A 12526-nucleotide genomic window follows, 5' to 3' on the forward strand; every position below is an offset into this window, starting at 1 on the left:
CCCAGATGCGGCAGTTTCTGAAGAGGGGGTGATTCCTTTTAATCAGAGTGACATTTAGTGATGTAGGCAGTGGGAGAGGTAAGGATATACCTTCTTCTTTGCAGTTATGTCTTTAATTCCAACTTTTATTTTTTAAGTGACCGTCGCTTTAAGTGTTTCTTTTTCACACTGTTCAGCGTAAACTATTATTCTGTTCACAGGTTTCCTCTTTCCTGTGGTGATAGTATATTAAAGGATATGTCCACTGATATGCTGATCACTGGGTGAATCCTTTTGGTACCTCTTGCAATGTATTACAGAATTTTTCCATCAAATAGGGAATAGGTGGATGATAATTTTGAGAATGATGAGATATTTTGAAAATGATTAAAATTTATAAAAAGGAGAGTTATGTGAATGTGATATGTGCACATAGGCACGTACTCGGGGGTGTGCTGGGTGTGTGTGAGCACACCCTAATCACTCAGAGCACAACACCGAAACCGCAACAGCGAGCAACATGTTTTTAGTCATTGAGCTGGTGGAGAGATCAGAAAGATCTCTCTGTGACCCGCTCAGCGAAACAGAGTGCAGCAGCACTTGCCACTTACATTCCACTAATTAATAGTCACAGTCCTCAATGCTTGGGAGACTGCGAGGGAGCGTGGATGCGGCTTCCCAGGCTTCCCATTCAATCAGGAAGCTAGGCGGATGATCACATGACCGCCAGCCAGGCTCCCTGCTTCATTACTGAACCCTGCTGGAAGAGGGACAGTTGAAGAGTTGGAAATCCGGGATGCCTCAGGTCTAATTATGTATGTATGTATGTATTTATGTATGTATGCATGCATGCATGCATGTATGTAATGCAATACTTGCCATGGTTACAAAGAGGAATACTGTAATATCCTGTTTAATGAATCTGGAGTTTTTCTAGCCTTTTCTAGGTACAGCTAATAACCATGATGATTGATTCAGTATATTACAAGTTCAGTTGTTGGGTTAATTCTGTACTTTTATATCCAAGGTGCAAGCAAGTATGTTGGAAAAAGAGAAAAAACTGAAAGAGGAGTTACAGCATTCACTGGAGAATGAGGTAAATAAATCTGTGCACTGATCATCTACCCTCTACACTACAACAACAAAAATGTGCATTAGAATATTTGTTTAAATGAATGTGCCCATATAAATGAATGTGGGCAGCAAGTTAGTCTTTTATACAGTATTAATAAACTTGGAGCTGACAGCTTTTACACACACCAACAACAGCTGCCACCACATGTATAGCAATTCTGATCTTTAAGATCAGTCTGTGACACCCACTGGCCCGCCAGACAGGAATGAAGAATGAGTCACATTAAAGAGATGTGCACGAATATGAATCTACCCTGCACAATGGTCAAAGATGTAAGATTATCTTTGCAGGATTTATTTGATTCCGGTTGCATGAGGCACAGTTGTTTGGTATGTGGGAAACTACAGACACTGCCAACCAAGAGAACATGGGGAAAATAGTAATTGGATAGCTTAGGAAACCCCATCCAGTTCTTTCCCCTAAGATTAGCCATTATTGAAGGTGTCTGCATGTGCCTCTTTTCCCCATAAACATAAATGCCCAAATGAGCCAACATTGATGTTTTATACCTGAAGCAGGACCTAAAGACATCTTCAGATGGTCACATTGTGTCTACCAATCTAACCATTCTCTGATGCTTATAGCAACGCTTACTAGCTTTCTAAGCTGGAAAAGTTGATTTTAAATTTTGACGATTCATATGGTTATTGGATTTAGAAATGTTTTAGGCACCAAAATACCCTTGCTAGCAGGTATGAGATTAATAGAAGTGATTAGTTGCTAGCTTATTATTGGACATCAATGCCGCTGATATTATTTGGATGCCAGCAATTATCTTAACAACAGTATTTGTTATTTGGAATGATACTGTTACATTCTACTGAACAACATATTACTTGTCGTGGCTGCTGTTTTTGATTATGCATTTCATTGTCTTGCATATTAATGGGTACTGCTACTGCACATATATAGTACATTTAATTGGGCAGTACAGCTTCTACTGCACAACATAATTGGGCTTCTTTTGTTTAGATTATTACTGGGCATTTCTACTTCTCCTGTGTGTAACACTGGTTTATAGAGTAGTGTATTTGGAAATGCTCTGGGTGTCATCAGCATAGAGATGGTATTGGAAGCTGTGGGAGGTCAGCTGACCAAGGGAGAATGTGTAGATAGAGAATAGAAGGGGCCAGAGGACAGAGCCCTGGGGGACCCCTACTGAGAGAGGGAGAAGAGAGGAGGTGGTAGAGTTTTAGGTGACAGAGAAAGCGTGCTCAGATAGAGGGGAGGAAAAACATGAAAATGCAGAGTTGGAGGACAAGAGAATAGAGTTTTTTGAGAGAGAGAGAGCGTGTGATTTACTGACAGTCTAGGAGTATGAGTACAGGGTAGTGACCATTGTTTTTAGTAGTTAGTAGGTCGTTAGTGAGTTTTAGGAGGACAGTTTCAGTGGAGTGTTGTAGGTGAAAGCTGGACTGTAGGGAGTCAAGAAGGTTGTTATCAGTTAGGTGGCAGCTCAGACGGTTGTAGACAAGGTTCGAGGGGTTTGGAGGTTAACACGAGTAACGAGATGGGTCTTTGGTTTGAGCATTTAAGAGTGGGGTTGTAGTAGTTTTGAGGGAGCAGGGATTAGGGGCAGGTAGTTAGGTGGGAGTTAGAAGCATTGTGTTTAGTATTGTGTCAACAATGTCAAAATTAGAAAGTATTGAAAGTGGAGGTATATCTGGTGAGGGAGATGTCTGGGCAGTGGAGATCTCATTACGAACTGCATCAATCTTGTTTTTTGAAATGATTGGCAATCCTTTGGGCAGTGAGTGAGTTAGTCGGTGAAGGTAGTGGAGGGCGAAGTAGAGTGTTAAAGGTAGCAAAATGTTGACCAGCACTGGATGAGAATGTATTAATAAGAAGACAAAATAGGTCTATTTGACACTAATGGTCACTATCGATGCTTGGGACCAACATACATAACATATGCCCCTGTGCATGAGCCCTAAAAATAGTAGGGATGAGGATCAGGTTCGCTGCTACCATGGGTTTGTGGCAAATCCCTATCATTTGCAAAGTTCCCAAAATTTTAGCTGGAAAACTATGCAGGTTCACCACCAGATATAAGGAACAACCTAATTTGCGGTGCATAGCCTTTTGCTATAGTTCGCATTTCTGCAGACACTATTATCAAATGCAAGATTCTTATATAGTAAGACATTTCAAGGTTGTAGGGTGCTATATTGAGTGCATAGCCTTTTGCAATGGTCAGTTGACTCGAGCCAATAATTTGAAGAAATGGATAACCCAACCCCCTTTCTATAAAGGGGTGAGCTCAAAGCAGCCATATTGTCAGTGGGTGTTGGAGCAGTAAGGGAGAGCTGACAATTCCATGTAGGAAGATATTTTTTTTTCATTTTGGCATTGGCTTCCTATGCCTTGTATTTGACAATAGCTTGCTTATTAACCCTATAAATGGTCAGAATTGAATAACAAGATATGTCCCCATAGACCTCATTGGGGTTCACCTCAAACTCTGCAAATTTCAAGCAAGATTTGCGAAACTGTTTGCACACTGAACCCAGGCAGATTCAATCACCCCACACAAAATGTAATATCATCTTATCTATTTGAATTGTGGGTCAGCGCGGTAGACACAAGTCCTTGTTTATCAACATGTCTAATACTGTTTAGGATCTGATTTTTAGGAGAAAGATTGAATCAGCTTGTATAGACAGTTCTCATTTTGGACACATAAAAAATGAGTGAGGACAAGTATAATTTGTTCCAATAATGATAGCTGCTAGGAACTGATTGTTAAATTCAAAGTTAACTTGTTGCAATCACTTTCATGACAAGGCTGTTGTGCAGTTGTGCAAAGATCATTTGTAAGGATACTTTATTATGCAAAAATCTTCATATTTATGAAACCTCTCTGTATAAAAATGTACATAGTAGGGCTCATATATAGATGGAGATAATTTGAATTGTCTTATTAAACAAAAATCATAATTTTAGAAAATGAAGGCAATGGACCTGGAGAGCAATTCCAAGAATAATACTACAATACTCAGGACAGCAGAAGACTCTAAAATCAAATTACAACAGCAGCTGGCTTTACAGCAGGTAAGCATTTATGGTTATTTTAATTTACTGTGTATGTTTTTTATATATTGTGGGGAGCTCAAAAAGCAGGTCACATCCTTCTTAGGGATAGATGGATACCATAAAATATAAGTCCACGAGTAGAGCACACTGGCTGAACCTTTGTCAGTCCTGACAAAGTAACTGCCAGAGGTAGGCCTGTGATCACCAACGGCAAGAAATTGTTTGTGGCCCAGGAAACCGCACTACCTAACTTCCTAAAATTACAGGCCCCAGATGTCACCACTGCCTTGTTCCTGAAGGCGGGTTTGAACAAAAAAGTGCCCGGTGACAAGAGGCTGCCACCCCTCAGGCAGCATATATGAGATCTTTCAGGATGAAAGCTTGAATGGATTACAACAGTGACATTTCTGTCTTTACCGTGTCACCATGATTCCTGGATAACACTAGTAATGTACTTATTGATTTTACATTTTGCCCAATTGTGTAAAAATAATAAATGTATATAAAAATAAAGTTGTGTAAATATTTATGCTCAAATTACAGAAAGAAAGTGCAACTAAAGATGAAGAAATACAAAAATTAGGATTAGCAGTTAATTGTCTTGAAGCCAACATAACCAAGCTGAATGACACCTGTAAGGTAATTATATCTTTTCTGACTTGGTTTAGAACCTCTTCAGCTCCCCTACACCTTCACCAAGACATTTTGTGCTAGGAAAAAAAAGTACATAAATAAACTAGCTTGTGGTTTATATACAGTGTTTTTTTTCTTCTAACCTTCAGCTTTAAATGCTTGCTTTATAACAGATATTAATAATATATTTTTACACAAAAGGAGCATTTGAAGAAAATGGAGAACGATAAGAAGATTAATGACAACTTAGAGGAATTGAATGACAGACAGGTGAGAGAGTGCAGTAAACAAGCTGTCCACACTGGTTCCAAGCTAGACTAAAGTTGGCCATACTCCAATGGAATATCATATGGAACTATTTGTTTTCTGAACTTTTGTTCAGTTTTCCAATAGTTAAGCAGGTCAAATCAATGATCGTTTTCAACCATGGTGGCAAAAAGCATAGATTGAGCACATTTCTTGAACAAAGTTCTAACAGTAAATGTGGTTTTCATTCAGGCAACTCCATTGATTCCAAAATTGAATGTTACAATCTCCCGTACATACTGCTTGCTATTTGCACCTCTCAAAACACATACTGACTGCTAAGACATTTGTTTAGCATTGTTTGTTATATCCTCAACCTTGCGCATTTTGAAACTTGCCCATTTTCACACTTTTGCTAGTTTACATAATAGGAATGTAGAGTGTTCATTCTATAACATGATATCTTGGTACATGACATCACACTTTATTAATCTACTTTGTTGCTGCACCACAAAGGCATACTGAGCAAGGAAGCTTAGGGTCTACATTTGTAAAGAGCTACTGTGATTTTTCACAAAGAATGATTGAGTATTGCTGGACATTTTTCTCAGGATATTGTTAAACATTGTCAGGATATTGGTAAACATTCTATATACAGAACATTCACATTAGCCCCTGCCCTCATGCAGCATTTTTAGTGATCACACTGGACTGGAAAGCAGGCATTGTTTTGCCATGCGTTCCTGTGCAGGCAATCGCACTGCAGGCGGGGGTAGGGCATGGCTGTGGTGCCATTGACTTGAATGCACCACCACGGCCCTTCCCGCCTGTAGCGATAACTCCCCGCAGGGAGCCGCTGTTTGCCCAGTCCACATCTAGTCGGTCTAGTGGTTGATTTCCAGCTGCGCCCATTAGCACTAACCTCCCTCTTCTGGTGCCCATAAATTGATGTCCACTTGATTAGTAGAATGCGAAGTAAACTGTTTATTGAACATCTTCTTAGGGAGAGAGGATATAGGGGTTCTAGGTGTCAAGGGGTAACCATCATCAGCTCCAAACACTGAATCTTGTGAAAGTAGCCATGCAGCTCCACAATCCAGGAAAGAAACAAGACCCTGCTCTGAAGTCCACATAGATCCAAGGCACTTCAAGAGCCTGCACTGGTCCTATCTCTTTTCCTCTTTCCATCTCTCAGGCCTTCTCTTTGTTGGAGGCCTCGGGCAAACCTCTTCCCTCACTTCAGCCTATGCCCACCCCCCTAGCCTGAGGGGGGGCAGACTGATCAGGACCCAGCCCTAATCCATGGCTGGTCCCGGCGAGAGAGAGAGCACATGGCAGCTCCCACCAATATATGTACACTCTCCCAGCAGGCACCACTGGCTGAGAGAAGCCCAGTGGTTGGCTGCTGTACTGTACACATATTACAGTATCTATCATTGGCTGTCCCACAATATGACAGAGTCTCACTCTGCCCAGGGGGGTTCAGACAATGTTAGACACCTGAGATTAACCATGTAATTGCTACTACAAATCCAGCCAGGCTGTCTACAGCCCTGGCAATCACTAAATGCATAGTAGGCACATCAGAAAAGTTGATGGACACTACACGCCCCAAAACGCCGGGGGAGTTTATTGTGCAATTAAGTGCGTTCCAGCAGCTAACTGCTCTGGAACGCACCGTATTTGGTGTGAGCAAGCCCTCAAGGAGCTTACAATCTAAGGTCCCTATTGCACACACATACAGAGCTAATTAACCTTACAGCATGTCTTTGGAGTGTGTGAAAAAGCCGGACTACCCAGAGGAATCCCACGCAAGCACAGGCTATATAGTAATAATGCCTAAATTACACTTTTGCTTACTCACGGGGGGAAACAAAAGAGGTTTGTTCGCTTCTGGAGATACAGCTCCAATCTATAACCCATTAGTTCTGGTCCGTATTACCCAATCTTTAAACCAAGAGCGTACATCAAACAAAAAACGAGAGGTTCGGGCCGCCTACTATTTGTAGGTTGTCCAAGGGTTAATTCAGATATCGGGATGGACCATCATTATCGATTTATAAAAATTATTTATTTAATTCAGAAAAAATAATAAATCACAAACATAGGCCAATCTTCCTTCATCGACCAATAAAAACAAAAATGAAACAGTGTGAACTGATCATTACTTTTCTTGCCTTTGCTGGAGCTGTTTTTACTCTTGTGTTCTGTATCACCTCCGTCGGAGTTTTCTATATGGCAATCTTCTCCTTTTGGTTTCAAAATATATTAATATCTCAGATGTCTTCCCCCTGTGGGTTTCCCTTTTTAGTTTATTCCTTGTAGTTTAAATATTTACTCCTTCCTGTTTAATACCAGTGGAGAGATTAACCACTACGTTTCCTTGATCAGTGCCTTTCCCCTGGTGGTACCGATCGCCTATGATTAGGTAGGGCCCTTCATTAGTTCCCTGATGATATTCGGAGGTAAGCTATTCCTTTGTGTGGGAACAGGTGAGACTGTTCCTACTCATTACCAATTATTAGTCGAGATGGTTTTGTGGCATATAGTATACTGTGAGTATATTTTTACTTTCTATTCAGGGTTTTAATTTCAATCGATTAGTCCGAAAGTTCGTTATTCCTTGTAATGACAATAGTTTTTCTTTTGAAAGAAAAATGATTTTTACTCACGTATCAAATCGTCGCTCTTTTCATGTATTGTATAGCTTACCTCTCCATTTTGAGGGGAAGGTTTCATTGGTTTAAGTGAAGTGATCGGTCCAGTGGGTTGGTCCTTAGTACATGTGCATGTATATGAAGACTTTGGATTCCCAAGAGGTCCGAGTGTTGTTATTTCCAAAAGGACTTATTTTCCGCCAAGATCCGCGGTGTTTGGTGAAGACGTTTCTCTTGAGGTTTTACTCCAAGCATTGCATGTGTGACGTCTACGCGTTTTGCCCCTCCCCCGGGGCTTCGTCAGGACGTACAGCTACCTAACGTAGTGGGGTATGTATATTACCTCCTCACCTGTGTGTCATCAACTAATTGGGCCCTTTGATTGTTTCCTGGCATTCTATTAGTCATTTAGGTATTCTATCAGTTCTTGTCTTTAATAAAATAATATAATAGATATAAAATTGCTTGGGAAGAACAGTTTGTGGATATGGGATATCATTCTGTCCATTTAGAGAGATTCTTATTGAGTAGGTTAGTTTCGTCATCTAAATAGTGTTTTATTCACTTAGAGTGTTCTGATATACTCGTTTTGATCAGAGGTTTAAATGTATTTGGTATTCTCATAGGAAGACATTTAGATTGAATTCGTTATTGAGTCCAGTCGGGATAAGAGTATTCAATCTATATGTCCACATTTTTTCCTTTTGAAGGAGGATGGTGTCAAAGTCGCCTCTTCTTGGGGATAGATTTAGCGCATATATCGCTTTGACCTTGATACCTTCTGGTGATCCTCCATGTATTTCTAGGAAGTGGGTTGCTATCGGGCTGTCCTTGTCTCTTTTCCTTATGTCATTCAAGTGCTCCCCGATTCTGATCCGAAGTTGTCTCTTCGTCTTACCGATATAGTATTTACCGCATGGACATTGCAATTGGTATATTACCTTGCTCGTATCACAGTTTATAAACGAGGTAATGTTGTATATTTTGGTACCTTCAGAATTTGAGAAGGTATTGGTTTTATCCACTAGGTGGCAGATTTTGCACTTTCCACAGGGGAACATTCCTTTTGGTTTTGTTGATTCCCTACTTGATGGTCTTGATCTGAACTCAGAACTTGTCAGAGTATCCTTGAGATTCGGGGCTCTTCTTGCTGTGAGTAGTGGTCTTGGACCTACTATTTCAGAAATTGTTGGGCATAATTCGAGGATATGCCAATGCTGCTTCATAATACCCCTTAGTTTCTCCCATTTAGAGCCATATTTGGTAATCATTCTTGTATAGTTCTGTTTGGTTGGTGGGTTGCTGGTTTCTTTATCTTTCAGTAGGTCCATTCTTGTTTTATGTTTGCTTTCCATCTGCTTCTTCTGAGGAACCTATGTGGGTAGCCCCTTTCTCTAAATCTTTTGTAGAGATGTTGCGATTCATCTTTATAATCTTCCTGTTTGCTACAGTTCCTTTTAATGCGAATGAACTGGCCTGTTGGAATGCCTTGCTTCAGGGCTGGAGGATGATGACTTGTAGCATGCAGGAGAGTGTTGGCTGCCGTTATTTTTCTGTATGTTTTTGTTGTTAGTTCGTCTCCATTTATTCCTATCTGTAGGTCTAAAAATGTAAGGCTCTCTCTATTGTATGAGAAAGTGAACTTCAGGTTCAATTCGTTCAAGTTCAGATCCGACATGAAATTTTTAAGGTGGTCCTCATTGCCATTCCACAGTAGTAGGATATCATCCACATACCTTAACCAGGTCTGTGCATGTTTTAAGTATAGTGGATGTTTGTATGCCTCTTCTGATTCCCACATACCTAGATGCAGGCATGCATATGATGGAGCCCATGGGGCTCCCATCGCTGTACCCCTTATTTGCCTGTAATATTTCCCTTCGAATTGGAAGTTATTATTCTCCAAGGCGAACTCTAAGAGTTCTGATAAGAATTCGTTTTGTCTTGCCATCTCAATGTGATGTAGTTCTAGGATGTATTCAACTGCTTTTATTCCGTGTTTATGGGGTATGGATGTGTACAGGGACTCAACGTCGATTCCTACCAAGAGAGTGTCTTTTTTAATTTTCACCTTTGATAGTTTCTTCAAAACATCTTTTGTGTCTAGTGGTCCTCCCACTGCCGATACAATTGGTCTTCCTGGGGGGTTATTCAGGTTTTTGTGTATCTTCGGTATAATGTAGAATGTTGGGGTATTGAATTGTTTTATTTTCAGAAATTTAGTTTCCTTTTTCACGAGGAGTGATGCTTCCCATGCCATCTCGATTTTAAAGTTAAAATCAGCCACCAGCTGTTTAAAGGGGCACTCTTCAAGTCTTGTATATGTTTCCGTGTCTTGTAGTAGCCGCTTTACCTCTGCTAAATACATTGATTCGGGAAGTAGGACTACATTGCCTCCTTTATCGCTGTTCTTTATCACGATGTTTGGCATTGTCTTTAGTTCTTTCAAGGCCATTCTTTCCGATTTTGTTAGATTATCCTTCCCCCTTTCCGACCAATCAATGGTTTTCAGGTCTTTCTGGACCAAGTCTTTAAACAAGGCTAAATGTCTATTATTAAGAAGGTTTGGCATTGTTTTTGATTTCTCTTTGAGTGTTGTTATTCTCTTCGGTTCCTTATCATCATCTTCATGGAATTGTATATTCTCTTCTAGCAGGTCTTCTAGGTCTTAGGAAACGTAGTGGTTAATCTCTCCACTGGTATTAAACAGGAAGGAGTAAATATTTAAACTACAAGGAATAAACTAAAAAGGGAAACCCACAGGGGGAAGACATCTGAGATATTAATATATTTTGAAACCAAAAGGAGAAGATTGCCATATAGAAAACTCAGACGGAGGTGATACAGAACACAAGAGTAAAAACAGCTCCAGCAAAGGCAAGAAAAGTAATGATCAGTTCACACTGTTTCATTTTTGTTTTTATTGGTCGATGAAGGAAGATCGGCCTATGTTTGTGATTTATTATTTTTTCTGAATTAAATAAATAATTTTTATAAATCGATAATGATGGTCCATCCCGATATCTGAATTAACCCTTGGACAACCTACAAATAGTAGGCGGCCCGAACCTCTCGTTTTTTTGTTTGATGTACTCACGGGGGGACTCTGCCTGTGATTAATTTTCCTTGAATAGCCTTGCCCATGTAGACAGAGACCATCAATGAAGGCAGTTTCTTCCTTTATAAAGGATAACCACATTTGTGGCCTCATGGGGCCATACTGAGCCAGCTTTTTAGCAAGAAATACCACTCTTCCATAGCAACATACAGTAGTTCTGACCTTTGTAGAAATCTTTCACTTAAAAATTATCATTCAACAGAGAAAAAAATATCTGTAGACCTGAAATTGACTGGACTTTTTGGCGGTCCTTTTCGATTGCATATCATTTGCAAAACAGGCTGCCTCTCTTCTACAGATTTTCAACATTTGTGGGGTATTTGCATTCCTTGCAATCAATGGCAACCAACTGAGACCATTTAGCAACCATCTGTTACAGATTTGTCACACTCACAACATACGCACAACTCAGAAGTGGGCAGGGGAATGTTTTATATTAGCACAGTGCTACATTTGAGCAGAAGAGGGAAGTATTTCTAAATGTAACTGTTCATATAATAAATGTGTCACAAAGCTTCTGTTTTACACCTTGTGACTGAATTGATAGATCGCCCTTTCTATATCACGTATCCAGTGTTTTGCTCTTCTTTATAAGGCTTTCATTCTTAAAATGAAAAAGGTTTCGTAATCCCACACTTACTTTCTCAACAGGGTGATATAAAAGTCTGCATAACGCAGCATACAATTGAGATTGCTAAATAAAATTCTAGCGTGCCTTTCTTTTTTAACAGAAAATGCAACATCTGTATATAATAAAGGCACAATCATCAATTTAATTAGAGTCACTTGCCCCATAAGACTTAATGGTAAATGACCCCAGTTGTTTTGTGATACTTGAGAAAACATGTAGTTAATTCAGTTCACATAAACAACCCAAATCTCATGGTATACTGTATATATTCCATATTATTGAATATGAGATGTAGCATCTGCAAATGGTGTTACAACGATTTTTAATTCTCTCAGATCTCCTGATGACCACAAAATGTTATATTTCGTCCAATTAATAGCATAACTACAGAACTGAGAGAATTTATAATTTGACTCATTTAGGTATTTCCTTAAGCAGTCTGCTAAAAAAAACAAATAATTTGCATATAATAAAATTGCAATGATAAGTGATTCTGCTTGCCATAATGCATAGGCCTGAGGCACTAATGTATTGTTTAAAAAAGGGGGGATGGAGACAACCTAGTTTAGTGCGACTATAAATCCTATACATGAGCAAAGCACTTGAGTAGGATGTATACTTAGTTGCCATTTCTGAAAGGTTTAAATCAATGGATTCTATGTTGGACACAGGAAGGGTTGGTCATCCCTGCCAGGATCCCAGGATCCCCGCCAGGGGAAGCAAGTATGCAAACAATTTAAAACAATAGGTTAAGGTTAGTAAAGTTTATAGTAAAGTTTATAGTAAAGTGTATAGTAAAGTTGGCTATACACTGAGCAAATTTCAATCAGTTCATCAAGAACCACTCAGTGGATGGGCCTGTCTGACAGCTCTGACTCTACATCCTTTGTTTGAAAAAATGAAGAAGCCGGAAGGAAAATTGTTGGCCAAACAGCACCTGCATTCAGTCTGTATGCAGTCAGTGTAACCAGGGAGGGTTGGAGTTATACTTGCAGATATGGTTGTGTTAAGCTAGCCAGACACACCGCTGAAATTTTGTCTGATTCCTGCTGAACTGGCTGAAATTCATGCTGTGGGTGACCCTTTCAGCACCA

At 39.8% G+C, this 12526-nt stretch overlaps 1 protein-coding gene across 1 annotated transcript in view; it reads left to right on the top strand.

The window, feature by feature from the left end:
- Window positions 1-8429, top strand: part of CALCOCO2 (calcium binding and coiled-coil domain 2) — a 28271-nt gene extending 19842 nt beyond the window's left edge. The window contains exons 10-13 of the mRNA XM_018565967.1: window positions 1007-1075; window positions 4058-4165; window positions 4982-5050; window positions 8394-8429. Coding sequence (XP_018421469.1) covers window positions 1007-1075; window positions 4058-4165; window positions 4982-5050; window positions 8394-8429 — 282 coding nt within the window. The remainder of the gene's footprint in view (window positions 1-1006; window positions 1076-4057; window positions 4166-4981; window positions 5051-8393) is intronic.
- The last annotated feature ends 4097 nt before the right edge of the window (window positions 8430-12526 follow it).

Source organism: Nanorana parkeri, unplaced genomic scaffold (genome assembly GCF_000935625.1).
Source record: "Nanorana parkeri isolate BGI_ZX_2015 unplaced genomic scaffold, ASM93562v1 scaffold905, whole genome shotgun sequence".
Lineage (NCBI taxonomy): Eukaryota > Metazoa > Chordata > Amphibia > Anura > Dicroglossidae > Nanorana > Nanorana parkeri.